Genomic DNA, 14671 nt, shown 5'->3' on the forward strand with positions numbered 1-14671 from the left:
CCAAGTGGGCAACTACAGACCGATCACTGTTTTACCGGGCCGTTTCCTGTGGTGGGCCACATAAAATCAGAGTGGGCACAGTGGATGCTGAGGGTCAAAGTGCACGGAGGTCATCGATGTTCTGCAGAGTCAACAGCTACAGACCTCCAAACTTCGTGTGACCTTCAGATTAGTTTAGGAACAGTGTAGAGAGTAATCCAACAAAGGTTAAAAAACAAAAACAACAGGACTTCTATTCTGTCACTGAAGACGTTTCGCTTCTCATCCGAGGAGCTGTCTAAATTGCGAAAATTGATTGAGAAAGCTCTTTGGATGAGAAGCAAAACGTCTTCAGCTACAGAATAGAAGTCCTGTTGTCTTTGTTTTCTAAGCTTTTTTTTAGATTAACCATGTCCTGGATGACTGAGAACCTACACCAGTATAGTGAGCAGACAGCTTCATGGTTTCCATGGCCGATCAGCTGCATCCAAACCTTCCATCACCAAGTGCAAAGTGTCAGATGCAGTGGAGTAAAAAACATCGCCACTGGACTCTAGAGCAGTGGAGACATGTCCTCTGGAGGGACAAATCACACTTTTCTGTCTGGAAATCCGATGGAGAAGTATGGGTTTGGTGGTTGCGAGGAGAACGGTATTTGTCTGACTGCATTGTGCCAAGTATAAAGTTTGGTGGAGGGAGGATTATGGTGTGGTCTTTTCAGGAGTTGGGCTCGGCCGCTTAGTTCCAGTGAAAGGAACTCCTAATGCTTCAGCATACTGAGACATTTTGGACAATTTCATGCTCCCCACTTTGTGAGAAGTTTGGGTGATGGCCCCTTCCTGTTCCAACATGACAGCTCACCAGGGCACAAAGCACGGTCCATAAAGACACGGACGAGTGAGTTCGGTGAGGAAGAACTTGACTGGCCCGTACAGAGTCCTGACCTCATCCCGATAAAACACCTTTGGGATGAATTAGCGCAGAGACTGTGAGCCAGGCCTTCTTGTCCAACATCAGTGTCTGACCTCACAGATGAGCTTGTGGAAGAATGGTCAGAAACTCCCATAAACTCTCCTAAACCTGTGGAAAACCTTCCCAGAGGAGATGAAGCTCTTATAGCTGCAAAGAGTGGGCCAACATCATATTAAACACTGTGGATTAAGAATGGGACGTCACTCAAAATCATGTGTGTGGAGGGAAACAAGCGAATGCTTTGGACCACACGTGTCAAACTCAAGGCCCGCGGGCCAGATCCGGCCCTCTGTGACATTTCAACCGGCCCCCAAGATAACGTTTAGATTTCATTAGATCCAGCCCTCTAGTCTGGGACAGATCGAGTCTCTGATTCTTATGTTGCTTAAAAAAACTGAGCCTAATTAGTGAAGTTTTCTCTTGAAAGTGACTTAGAAGCCAACAATATATAGTTGTAATTTCTGTATGATCAGGTTTTTGTTGATGGCTTTTAAAAAAAAAAAATCTGTTTAAAAGTTAAAAAAATTCATTTAAAAGCTGAGTGAGGCGTAAGAAATGACTGCTAACGATGTTCTTTTTGAAGTTTGATCTATTTGTCTGTGTTCATTAAAGTATGTTTGCTATGAATTCTGTATAATCTGAAACTGAGAAAAGGTCATTGATATTTCTATATGAATGATTTGACATAATACATCTAAAACCAAAGTTAATTTATGTAATTTTTAATAAATATTGATCGTGAATAGCCCTTGGCTAGGAACAAATTTTTAATTTTGGCCCCCTTGCGTCACTGGGTTTGTCATCGCAAAGACCACAACAGACCGAGTTACTGAACAGGTAAATAATGAGTGTCACTGTGGTTTCAAAACTACAGTTATCTCTTAATTAGAAGTCTCACTCTCTTACATGTTCTTCTCCTGTCTTTATTTGTATTATGTGCTTTATTGTCGATTCTTTCAATGCGTGTTTTTTTCTTTTGTGTCAGCAGTTTTCAACATTTCCTTTTTTTTCCCCCACCTGGAAAAGTCTAACCAAGGACTAGATTTGTAAAAACTGGGTTAGGCTATAACCTAAACAACAGTAATATGGTTTTAACATGAAGGTCAATATATTTGAGTCATGTCCTTGACTCTATTGTTTGTTTTGTCATTATTTTCCCTGTCTTTTATAGATCCGGTCGACGTGCAGCTGGAATCATAGGAAAAATCCCGCAAAACCAACTTTTGAGGTTCCTGTATCGCGAAGACATAATCGGGCATACGCGAAAAATAAAAAGCGCTCTATATTTAGGCGAAATATGTTCAAACCTGATCCAAACAAGTGTGGTCCAAGCTGACAGCTGGTTCAAATGGAAGGAAACAGGATTGGCTCAACATAATTTATTTTCATTTTATGTTAAAATGTACAGAGTTTTTGCTAAGAAAGAAAAACAAAAACAAAAAAAAATAAACAAATGAATAAATGGAAATACATACAGGGCCAGAGTAGAGAGCTGAGGTGGCCGAGCGCGCCTCGAGCTTCATTGTGAGCTCAGCCGTCACCTCGTCTCTTTTAGTTTTGCGCGCTCTCTCTTAGCATACAACGCAACATGTACAATTACAAAGGATACAAAAAGGGGAAGCAATATAAACAGACAAATATACTGAGCTCGTTTTTACATGCCTCTTAAATGTAAGGAAGTCATCCTATACACACACAAGTAAAAAAACAGAAAGAAAAAAGAATGCCAAGTGACCTTTAGATATTTGTAGTCCTTTTTGTTTAAAATAGCATTAATATACTACACAAAGATAGAAAAACTCTAGAGATGAAGATGGAATGGAGAGGTTAAAGGCATCTTAAAGTCACTAAAAGTGAGTGGTAATTTTTTTACATTTTGAATTTCTTAGTAATTATTACCCAAGAGGCGACCTAAAAAATGTTTTCTTTTTTGTTGTTTTTCTTGTCGTTTCCTGAAACAGAAAGAAAAAGAAAAATGACAGTACCAATATCAATGTCAGAATTACTTTTTGTATTATAGAAAAAAGGAAAAAAAAAATTTTTTCTCTACAACGGCTTTTCTAAAGACAAAAAAAAAAAAAAAAAAAAAAAAACGAGTCAGCTTGTGTCATAAAAGAAAGCTGCCCAGTCTGTTAAAATCCAGAAGAAAAAAAAACAACGAACAGAACGATACACGTGAAGAAAGGATGCATGTCACGTCTAAGAAAACTCCTTTTTTTTTTTTTTTTTTTTAAACTTTGAATACTGGTACACGGAGCAACAAGGTCACAACTGTGTATGAGCCTGCCGGGTAAAAAAAAACACCAACGGGACCTGGCGCGCCTGTCCGCCCTCAGACCCTGCTTCTTCTCGCGACCGAGGGCCGAACCGTGCACTAGATCGGGCATGAGGCGCACCTTTCGGAAAGGCTGACCGTACGCTGCCATGTGTCTAGCCAATGGGAGTGCAGACTATTGCAGAAAACAAACAAAACAAATAGAATTACAGTATTACCAAAACACATCAGTCAAACAAAAGCAGGCCCCTCGAACTGTTTGGACCGCTAACGCTCGAGGAGGCAAGGCCAGCTAAAAAAAAACAAACAAACAAACAAAAAAAAAAGAAACAGAAACCGACTTGGAGCGGTCAAATTAACATTCGACTGTCCCCTCTGCATTCTCTAAGCTGCTAAAAAAGACTGACGCTGTACACAGTCTGTCAGTGGAGTGTGGACAAAAAGAGCTGAATGTTGGACTTTCCTGAGGTAGCCACCGATCGGCAATAGCTACTCAGTGTGTGTTTATATGCGAGTGCCTGTGTGTGCTGAGTATTGGGAAGTACCAGAATATTTACATCTAAATGTTCCAAAAGTGGCGGCAAAACTAGAAAATAATGCTACTCATTTCATTTATGGATATATAATAGTAACACGCTAGCTTCTTCTGCGTCTTCGCTGTGGTTTTTTTGGTACAACACTCGTCGATCTGGGAAGACGGAGAGCGCCACTGCGCTCCGAGGCCCTTCCTGGAACGTGGAAAAAGCCGCCCTGAACCAAGCGGGCACCTCGGAGATGCTCGGGTGGGGTGCGAGCGGGAGGGCGCGTCGCCATTTTCAGAATGCCACACATATAAAGACCGAAGCATACAAGAGGTCGGACTGCACACGAGTATTCCAAAGAAAAAAAAAAAAAATAATAATAAAAATATTTAACAAAAACAACAACAACGAAAATAAGACTCAACGTTATGTTTAACAAAAACAGTCCGCCTACAACATTTATCGTCTCTCTTTTTGTTTTTTTTCCAATGTAAGGCTTCCTATATTAATTAAAAGATTGTGTGCATGGTTGGATATATTCAGTTAACCACTGTTTTTATTTATTTTTTTTATCTGCAGTCTGAAAAAGAGCAAGGTATTCCTGAACTGTCTTTCTGTGTCGTTTCCTTGGTCATTCTTGTCCTCCTCTTCGCTCCTCTGCCTCGTCATAAAGAGGAGACTCCTGTGGCGGCGGGGCGGGGAGCCATGTTTGAAGGCCGATGCAGCATCGAGGTCTGTGTGCTCGTCCGAAGCCCAAAACTGCTCCCCGAGCATTGGCCAGTTGGAGGGCAAGGGAGAAGCAAGCCCGGATAAGATCAGGACGTAACAACAACACAGAAAAAACAGGAAACCCAATCATGCTCTGTCTCCGATCCCCTACGCCCCCCCCCTGGTGCCTGCCGAGGCACTGGACAGGGTAGGAGGGGTAATGGACATGTACAGTAACTCTAGCCCCACGTCTCTAACGTCAGTTCTTTGTTGCTCATCTGCTCATGTAAGGTGACTGTTTTGGGACTCCGGCATAGCTGTGATGGGAGGGGCCAGTGTACATCATGTTGCCGTGGTGATTGGGCTGCATAGGCTGTTGAGGGTAACCCTGCCCTCCCATCATGCCCATCTGCATCTGCATGGGGTACTGAGCTGGCTGGTTCATGTACGCAGGGTTGCTGTGGTAGCCGCTGTTCATCATGGTTTGGGGCATGCGGTAGCCGGCTGACATGGCGTTCAGAGGCATGTTCATGGAGTTGTAGGGTGCCGGCGTGGGCATGAGGTTGGGCATCATGCCGCGCTGCACCGCTAAGGTGCGCGGCGTGCCCTGCATGGCCACCGCCCCCGAGCTGCGGCCGTACAGCTGCTGCTGGTGCGGGGCCGGGGCCAGCTGCTGGGTAGCTTTGGATCGGATGGAAATGTGGCCCTTGACCGTCGCCATCTGGCCCTGCAGCCTCTGCGTGTGCGAGGGCCCCAGGCTGATGTTGGTTGTCGGCATGTTGCACTGCAGCTGCAGCGAGCCCAGGTTCATAGAGCCGGAGCCGAGGTTGGGAGGCGAGGTCATCGTGGGCTGGCCCTGAGGAAGAGGAGTGTGGGGTGAGGGGGCCAGCCCGGGGTTGGACAGAGACACACTGGTGGCGTAGGACGTGACAGAGGCGGAGTGGGAGTAGGGCATGGCATGAGGGTCCATGATAGTGTTGGTAAGCTGCTGGAGTTTGGCCAAGCTGAACGTTGCAGTAGACTGGGGGTAGCTCCCCGTGCCAAAGTCTTGCCCCATACGCTCATAGAGGGTGCGGCCCCCTCCTCCGCCTCCGCTCTCTGGGATCTCCATGATCATAGGTGTGGAGGCAAAGCCGTTGCCCATGCTGCACTGTGACAGAGCCTGCTGCTGTGGCGGTGGTGGGGCGGAGGGTGGGGGCTGAGAGTTGGGGGCTTGTTGCTGCTGCTGCTGCTGCTGAGGAGGTTGCTGGGGAACCTTTTTCTGGGCCTGAGGCTGCTGCTGCTGCTGGTTGGTGCTGGGAGGCCGCTCGATAACGCCGCAGCTCTGAGGGGACTTAATGCCACAGCTGGGTGTGTTGGAAGGTGGTGGGGGTGGTGGGGGCTGGGGCACGGCACTGCCCACATTGCTGGCGCCTGGTCCACTGTTGGGCCCTGGTCCTGTTTGCTGAATGAGGCTACAGCTGCCCATTGCTAGCTGGGTTCCTCCGTTTCCTGTGGAAGACGTGAGGCTGGGAGCCTGCACGAAGGAGCAGCTGTTGGACTGTGAGGAGGAGGAGGACGGGGTGGCTGAAGTGGACGAAGAGGATGATGATGAAGCTGTGGACACTCCTGCTACCACAGCGGCTGATATGCCCCCTCCGTTACCCCCATTTCCTGTCCCGTTACCTCCACCTCCCATGGTGGAGTCATAGCTGCTGGGGTTGTCGTAGTTCTCTGTAGTGCTTTCGATGCTGCCGAGGTCACTGAAGCCACTGTCCACAACCTGCTGCGAGTGGTCCGACACGGACGGCACGTCCATCATCGGAGACGTCTCCATATTCTGCTGGGAGGGGGCGGACAGAGAACTTGGGTGCTCTGGTGTGATCTGAGTGTAACCGCTGCCAGTGCTGCCATTGCTGCCCGCTGATCCAGTGGGACCGGGCGTTCCTCCTCGCTGCCCGGCGGGTGTCGTGTCCACGATGCCTGAGGGCAACCCGGGACTGTTAGCTGATCGCACAGACTGATTGGGCAGGGGTGGCACAGGGGGATTGGGGAGGGGGCTGCTGTGTTGTGAGGCACCGCACTCCTCCACTAAAGCCAGCGCCTCCTCTTCGGTCTCTCCTGCGTGGCTGTAGCTCTGCAGGGTGCGGCAGGCGGCTAAGGTCTCCTCGCAGTCCTGGTAAGCCCCGTGGTGCGGCTGCGGTTCGGTCTCTTCGTCCTGGGCTTCCCCCTGCGTCAGGGACTGGACTGCCTGCATGGTCTCCAGGTCCAGCTCGTTGGAGTGCTGATGTGGGTGGTGTGGGTGATGGTGGCCGAGCTCCTCCTTGAAGTCAGAGTGCTGATGGGGGTGGGAGTGTGGGTGCTGGGGCTCCATCAGCAGTGTGACGTCCTTGTCGTCCGGGTGCAGAGACTGCAGCTGCATGGTTTCAGAAGGAACAGACATGGCCGTGACAGTTTCCACCGCTGCAGCTGCTGCAGCCGACTCCTCCTGCTCTCTGCGCCGCCTCTCCTCCTGCTGAGGGTCAGCGCCCGGAGGCTGACACTTGGGTTCTTGAGGTGCCTCTTCCTCAGCCTCCTCCTCCTCGTCTTCCTCCTCTCGCTTGCTGATGTAATCCCTGGCCACGCTGTTCTCCATGTCTAAAAAAGCCTCTCCACCTTGGGGTTCTTCTTTGACGGGAGGAGAGTTGGCTTGTGAGGTGGGCTCCTCTTCGTCCTCGTCTTCGTCTTCCTCTTCATCGTCAGACTCTTGTCTTTTTTGAGTCTTGTTGCTGTTGCTTTTGTCTTCTAAGTGCCCGTCACCTTCGTCGTCGGCATCGTGGTCTTCACTGCGCCTGCTTCCAGATCCTGGTGCAGCTGCAGATCGTCTGTTGAGACCACCCCCTCCGTTCCCCACGCTGCCACTTTCCTCTTCCTCTCTCTCTTCATCCTCCTCCTCCTCTTCCCTGTCAGCCATGTCTGCATCTTGAGGCCGCGACTGCGGGGCCCGAGGCCCTGATGCTGAGGAGGAGGAAGAGGGAGACAGCAAAGGACGAGATGGTGGGCGGCTGGGTTTGTCCTCCACCCAGCCTCTTTCAGTGTCCTCTTCCTCGTCGTCTTCTTCCTCTTCATCAGGCTCGGAGGCAGGAGGGGGTTTGGGGGCAGGCTGAGGAGACTGGTGGATTGGGCGGTTCTTTGGAGGCCTCCCTCGCCTTTTGGGCAACTTCTGTTCGACAGGTTTGCAGAAATCTTCATCGTCTTCATCTGAGTCTTTCAGCTTGCTGGTTCCGCAGAGACGCTTGGTGGTGTGGTCATCAGTCTGGAGCAACTGAGGAACATTGCCAAGTTGTCTTTCCTTCTCTTGCCTCTCTGCCTCCTCCCTCTGTAGGTACCAGCTCCGGGGCTTGCGGCCGGGCTTCATCTTGATCTTGGGGGGTTGGGGGTCCCCGCTTTGCACCTGGTTGTCTCCAGTTGCTTCCTGGTTGGGCCCACCACAAGACTTTCCAGTTTCACGTTGCTTCCAGTGCAGAGGTTTGCGGCTTTTCCCCTTCGGCCAGCCTTTCTTCTTCTTGACTGGGACTTCGGGGTTGGTCGTCGGTATGTCTGAAGGAGTCGCCGTCAGAGCAGCCGCAGGCTTCAACACGGGCGTCAGCTCTGAGAAGACGAGGGGGAAAAAAAAAAAACAGGACGCCGTAAGCTAATCTTGTACCAGCATGCGCACGACAGATCTAAAACAGATACAGCTTGCGTGAAAACCTTGCGTTGCTTACCGTCTTCCTCTGAATCGGTGAGGTTGGAGTGGCAGAGCCTTTTGGGTGCTGGTTCAGACAACCTCAGGGCGGACCTTGCGGGGGGATAGCGGCGCAGCGGGTGGCCCAGGGACGTCTCCTCTACTAGTCTGGGCATTGGTCTCTCCGAGTCCGAGTCTAAAAAGGGCTCGTCCAACACCTCGGTGGTTTCAGAAATGGTCTCTGTCACCACGCTGCTTTGCGGGTGGCTGCGTGGGCGAAAACGAGGCCTCTTCAGGGGCTTCTAGGGAGAAACACGGTTATTAAATTAGATATGCCTTTCAAACGTTGCCACGTTATGACGATAACCATTTCAGTCTTAAGGTTTCTCACCTTGTATTTGTGCCCTATTGCTGGCTTTGTAAGGATAGGTGGGGAGCACGCCCTACCCTCTTCATCATCGTCGTCGTCCTCCTCCTCTTCACTACTTTCGCTGACCAGTGGAGCGTCGGTCAACCTGGACATGACTGAAAGCTGCGTCAGCTCCTCCGCAGAAACTTCTATAAGTCGAGGCTTCGGACCCCTCTTTTTCCTCGGGGGTCTCCCTCTTCGAGTCGTGGGGGTTATTGAGGGGTGCCTGGCCATGTCCAGTGAGCGAAAAGTTGCAGAGTCGGCTTGTCTGTCCAGGGAGAAAAGGGAGGGTGGGCCGCTGGAAGATGCCAGTGTTCTTCCCCCCAGCGTTGTCTCCTCATCTTCGTCGTCCTCGTCTTCCACCGAGTCGATCTTGGGTGGCCGTCCGACCCGGGCGCTGTTCTTTATTTTGCCCCAAGGCCAGTTTTTTGGTGGTCGCCCCCGTGGCCTACGCTCTCCGTTTGTCGGGGGCGGGGGCCGTGGTAGTTCCGGGACAGGAGGACAGCGGACGGAAGGGGAACTCGGAGAGCTTTGGCTAATGGGAAACCCCAGGAAGCCCTTTGTTTCCTCATCTTCTGCGCTCTGCTGCATTTGCCACGGTGCTGGTGGGACTTTCTGGCTTGGTTTGACCTATTCACATAGTGTAAAAGAAAAATAAATAAACAAATCATCAAACAGACCATATAGCAACTTGGAAATCAATTAGTAAATTCCTCAAATGGAATATATGTACCTCCTTGCGAAGGTCTTCCTCTGCTTCTTCCTCGTCGTCGTCGTCGTCTTTGTCCGAGTCAGAGACCACATTGTTTGTAACGATTACCGGAGTCCAGCGGAGACACTCGGGATCGACCTCCAGCTGCCGTGGCCGGGCCTTTAGACGAGCCATGTGGCTACTCACCGCCTTGTCCCTTCGCACCAACACAAGTCTGAAACAAAAACCCAACGAGACAGTTACGACTCCTACCGAGCAAAAACTGGACGGATATGGCAGTTGTGTTGTATGTGTCAGTGTGAGCTGGTATGACTTGTTGCTGCTCACAACAAAGTGGCACAAAACCTTTTTATAAGTCAGTCGTGTCAAACTTTGATAAAGTAATAATGAACTCTGTAAGTCTTTAATGACAGCGTTGTTTGGCATCCTGATCTCATCCTGTTCTTCACTACTCTGCAGGAAACTACACAGCTTACTGATGCTGAAGAACACATAATGAAACAAGTACAGGTTGCTGCAAATTATCATAATGTGCTTGTATCAACGTGCAATCTAGGAGGAGCTTCCAGCCACTTAAAGGCTATGTACATAAAGTGGGGGGGAAATGATTATTTGAGCCTCTGCTGATTTTGTACCTCGGCTGACCTCTTATATTTATGGTAGTTGGTGGTAATTTCACTCAATGATTTACAAATAAATGTATAACTTTACTGCAATCCGTTTTACCCATGGTTTTTAGTTGATCGTAAGATTAAAATATGGGACCTGGAAATGTTTTCTTGTTGGTTAAAAATGTTTAGCTTGTCATCCGAGAGTTTGAACTGGAATGTGCAGGGCTGCAAAGCTTTAAACTGCATGACCACGAAGAATAAAAGAAGTCCAGTTGCCTTTTTTTTTTTACTCTTTCGGCAATTTGGTTAATATTCTGTTGCTTTCCTTTAAATTAAACTACTGTAAAAATTGGATCATTTAGTCTATTTCTTTGCAACTAAGCAATGTTAGAAAATCAGCCAGGGTTCAAAGAATTCCTTCCCCCTCACTGTATGAACAACGAGAGTCATTTTGGTCTGGTCTCTGACCTTTCCCCTCGCTGCTCCAGCATGTTGAGGCTGTGCAGGGTGGTGGTGATGTCCTGCGGGCAGATCCCCGTCAGTTTGCTGAGCTGCCGTATGGTGATCTGTCGGTCGCGGAACTCGTGGAGACACTCCAGCACCACGCTGCGCCAGTAGGCCATGTAGGACAGCCGACCTAGGTCCGAAAGAGGCTTCTCCGGAGATCCAGGCTGTCCCTCCCGCTTTGACAGCAAGTAGCCTTGAGAGGAAAAAAAAATTAATGAACAAATATTACAAAAAAATGATCATTGTCTTAGGTATTAGTTATTAGTGTTATCACTGGGTCTCGTTTATAATCGGAGTCCTTACTGAAGTCGATGAGAAAGCGTCCGTAGCCCTTGCGCTGGTATTGTGGAAGAATCATGATGCATGATACGTTGTATTTCTGTTGGCAGTGCTTCTCCTGAAAAATAAAAAAATAAATAAAAGAGTTTAACATGAGCAGACACATTTGGATTTAATCTGAACCCAAAAATGTTTTAGCTAGATATATAGTTTTTTTTTTTAAGTAAGAAATTCAAATTTCTGATTGAAAAGGGAGCTGGGAGCAGGATGGGCTGGAACTCTTCTACCTTGGAGAAGTAGCCAACGAGGTGGCAACCTTTGCTGTCGTTCTGGGTCAGGACGTAGAAAAGGAAGGGCTCCACATCATAGTAGAGGGTCTTGTGGTCCAGAAACAGCTTGGCCAACAGGCACAGGTTCTGACAGTAGATTGTGCTCACATTTCCATCAACCTGTTAGGATAACCAAAAAAAAAAAAAAAAGTGCAATCGGTACATTTTAACTGCTAGTTAGAGGCAGAGGAATACTACGTTTAAGCTGTTAACTGAGTAAATTTAGATTCAATGGAGTGGAAGTTGAAGGCAACGAGCTTTATTATGTCTCAAGACGTTGATAGATGGCGAGTAGAGGAGAAGGGCAAGCAGGTAAAAGGAAAAGGTTGTTAAAGTGAGGACAGATCTGTCCTACAGGACCTAGAAGGAAAACCTAACAGTAAATTATTCGTCTTTTCATTCTTCTGACAATATAACACCACTTCAGAGGGTATCTTAAAGTTGAGTTAATATATTGTTGCGCTTGGTCTCATTTTCCCCTCTACTGTTTTGAACAGCATCAATGAGTTTTACTAAAGCTGCGAGAAAAGGGGCTGTAGTGATCATTACTGTTGTGGGAATGTGGATGTAGCAGTGCTATGGCCAGGGGGTTGAGCAGAACCATGTCTCTAACTGTTCCGGTGTTCTCTGCCATCATTCAGTCGTTCTCTCTTTCTGTCTCTCTGAAACCGCCTTACCTCAAAGACAGAGACGTCATCCTTCCTGTAAATCTCATTGGCTGGAGGGTGGAACCAGTTGCACTTCTTCATGTGCTGGTAGAGGATGCTGCGACTCTTCATGTAGCGCAGGCAGAACTCGCACAAGTAAAGCTTGGGTAGTCTGGAGAAGGAGGAGAACGGGAGAACAATGAAAGGGGGGGGGGGGGTGTAGGAAAGGGTTTAAAGTTGCCTGTAAGATGTGGAACTCGTTGATTCCCAGAGCAGGCAGGTCATTTCACCTGACACATTTTGGCACAGTGAAACAAAGACGTCTACCTGGCCTCTGCCTGATGTCATGCCAAAAACTGACCTACGAGCAGGCCCGTGAGCCAAGAACACGATGTTTTACGACTCTTTATCGCGCTTGCTTACCTGCTGTACTCCTGCGGGTAGGGAGACGAATACCAAGTCTGGATTTCGAACTTGCCGAACTCAATGACCGACGGACAGCGCATCTGAGGGTCTGGAGGACCCGTCACGCCGACTTTCTGTTGGGGTGACAACAAAAGGCGGGAAAGAAAAAGGGGGAGGGAGGAACATGTAAGGTCAAGTCCAGGTTTGCTGCTGCCGAAACTGGCAGCTCATCGGTCAAAGAAAACATTACACCTCGAGCGTTTCCTCCTGCGTGACACGTTCATACGTGCAGAAACACACGGGCAGGTTTTGGATTCTTCCTCGCAGCTTTAGAACATCTGCCAAACATCTACAGTCTCTTTACAGACCAGTGTTACAATCTCTGCCTGCAGGTTTTGACAGCCACATACTTTATGCCACCACTACTCATCCTAGATAATCACTTTTTTTCTTTTTTTTACTGCTCAATATTTGCTCTGCAAGCAACAAACACTTCAGCACCATCGTGGCTGTTTTATTTAAGATATAAGACTGTTTTTTTTTTTTTTTTATTGGGACTCCCATGATGCTGGCAAACTGTCAGTTTACGGCGGTACATAAGCCCCCGAACATTAAGGTGGTGGATTTATGTTTTCTCTCTTTAACTACTGGCTGACCTGTCAGGACACGGACACTAAATTTTACAGCCTAACTGAGACGTGGGAGAGGAGCCGCACACTTCTGGCTACGTTTACGCCAACCGGCCCTGCCCGTCCAATCATCTAGCGGAGCGTGCTATCAATCACGAGAAGAATGCAAAGTTCAAGCAAATTTTTAATGACAACAATCCAGAGTAATTGCCTCGCGGCGCAGCTTTTGTCCTACGATGGCGCTTGGTATTTGCATCTACTGAATGCTTAAACCAAACCTTTGATCTACGGTGAATCGTAGTTTCAACATCTGACACTGGCCTGTGTGCACTGCATCCATGGTAATGGACGACTTTAATATTCATGCTCAATCTGCCAGCTGTTCCATCCCAAATGGCATTCTCTTCATTGCTTAAAAAAAAAAAAAAAAAAAAAAAACTCTTCTCGTCTCCCAGCTCACTAGCTTGTCCACTCAGAGAGGTACACACATCTTGCAAAATAATATATATATCTCACACTTCATCTGTGATAAGCTGCCGGATGTTGACTCTGCTCTTTGACCACATTCTAATCACCACTGGAAATGAAATGCTGCTCTACTGCTCGATCTCCAGTTCACAGCAGCATTTACAAACACGAACAGAAATGCTTGGTCACAAACCCGGCCGATGTCTACAACAGTGTTTATAAATCAGACAGCTAATATTAGGGCGTCTGTTTGCAGGAATAAAGACACGAACCCTGTGATCTGTGGAGATAAAGTCTCTCTCTCTCTGTCTCTCTGCGATACTCTAAATACAACAGACTTTTTTTCATTTACGGGAAGAGACGTTTCATGTGACGTAATGAGTGGGCTCTCTGGCTGTGGAGAACCAAACCAGCTCTTTAGTTACCCCCGGTGAGAGACTCGCAGGTGGGCTTCCACTCCCACTAACGTTGGCTCCTGTTTATTCCCTCTAAAACCCGCTGTGTCGGCGTACCTGTAGTGCCAGCTCCTGGATGTGTCGGAACAACTCGATGTCTTTTTCCGTCAGGTTCTCGTGGCCGGGCAGTTTCTCCTCTTCGTCGCGCCAGTCGCTGCCGTCTTGATTGTCTTGGAGACAAAAACGTTTGAGTCATCAGTGAAAATTCGAAACAGAGTTCGGTAACCTCGCTCAAGGACCTGACGCAACCTGTTCGCTAAAGACGAACGCGTAGTGTGATTCATGAGATGAAGTGATCGACTTCAGCTGCAAAATGAAGCTGCTGAGTGGATCTTAAAGCAAATGTTCTTTACACATTGCTGTTGAAACTCCTTGAAAAACAGAACTCAATTAAATTAGATCTCAAATTACACAACAATTTACTTTAAAACAGCAGCAATATGTTCACGAGTTTCTCTGCAATGTCAAGATGACCAAATTACTCATCTACAGGGTGCTTTTACCAGCTTCCACGTAAACTCCTCGAAATCTAGTAGAGCTTGTACGCAGTAAACGAGATGTATAAAATGTTATAATGGTTTTTACCCAAGTCAACACAATATATATTATTGTCTTTATGTGGGCCAGATCACTTTGTTCCGCAGGTTCTAATTTTAACTACTCATTTGACTTGTTTTCTAATTTCCTGTACTAGTTAAGCACAAAAAAAAAAAAAAAAAAAAAACCCAGGTTGATCCTCACCGCCCCTGTCGTCTCCTTCCCCTTTGCGACCGGCTTTCTTTCGAATGCGGCACTGCTGCGAGTAATCCACCACCTCCTGCCGCGCCTTGCGGCCTTCGGGCGACGGCGTGAAGAACTTGGTGAGGGCGTCGATGAGGCCCTTGGTCTTGTTGTTGAAGTGCGGGCTGCTCTGCGACTGGTCGTCGTCTCCGCGCATGGAGAAAAGCAGCCGGTCGTCGCCGGGGTAACCCTCGCACGAGGAGCTGGAGGAAGAGTTGGCCGAGGTGGAGCGCTTCCGCCGCCCGCGGCCGCCCAGCTTCTTGAACGGCCGCCCCGGCCTGTGAAAGGGGGGGGGGGGGG

The 14671-nt window shown here is 48.3% G+C and overlaps 1 protein-coding gene across 3 annotated transcripts in view; it reads right to left on the minus strand.

Moving 5' to 3' along the window:
- Positions 1-2315: 2315 nt before the first annotated feature.
- The window catches only part of kat6a (K(lysine) acetyltransferase 6A), a 30273-nt gene continuing 17917 nt past the window's right edge, over positions 2316-14671 (minus strand). For 2 of the 3 annotated variants that reach the window (XM_017414629.3, XM_017414631.3), the window contains exons 7-17: positions 14333-14649; positions 13649-13761; positions 12058-12173; positions 11665-11806; positions 10946-11107; positions 10683-10776; positions 10341-10572; positions 9283-9475; positions 8532-9179; positions 8181-8442; positions 2316-8064 (exon numbers count right to left, since the gene is read on the minus strand). In XM_017414629.3, coding sequence (XP_017270118.1) covers positions 4730-8064; positions 8181-8442; positions 8532-9179; positions 9283-9475; positions 10341-10572; positions 10683-10776; positions 10946-11107; positions 11665-11806; positions 12058-12173; positions 13649-13761; positions 14333-14649 — 5614 coding nt within the window. In that variant the 3' untranslated portion in view covers positions 2316-4729. The remainder of the gene's footprint in view (positions 8065-8180; positions 8443-8531; positions 9180-9282; positions 9476-10340; positions 10573-10682; positions 10777-10945; positions 11108-11664; positions 11807-12057; positions 12174-13648; positions 13762-14332; positions 14650-14671) is intronic. The other variant, XM_017414633.3, reaches the window with a different exon arrangement.

The sequence above is a fragment of the Kryptolebias marmoratus genome, linkage group LG1, assembly GCF_001649575.2.
Source record: "Kryptolebias marmoratus isolate JLee-2015 linkage group LG1, ASM164957v2, whole genome shotgun sequence".
In the NCBI taxonomy this organism is placed as follows: Eukaryota; Metazoa; Chordata; class Actinopteri; order Cyprinodontiformes; family Rivulidae; genus Kryptolebias; species Kryptolebias marmoratus.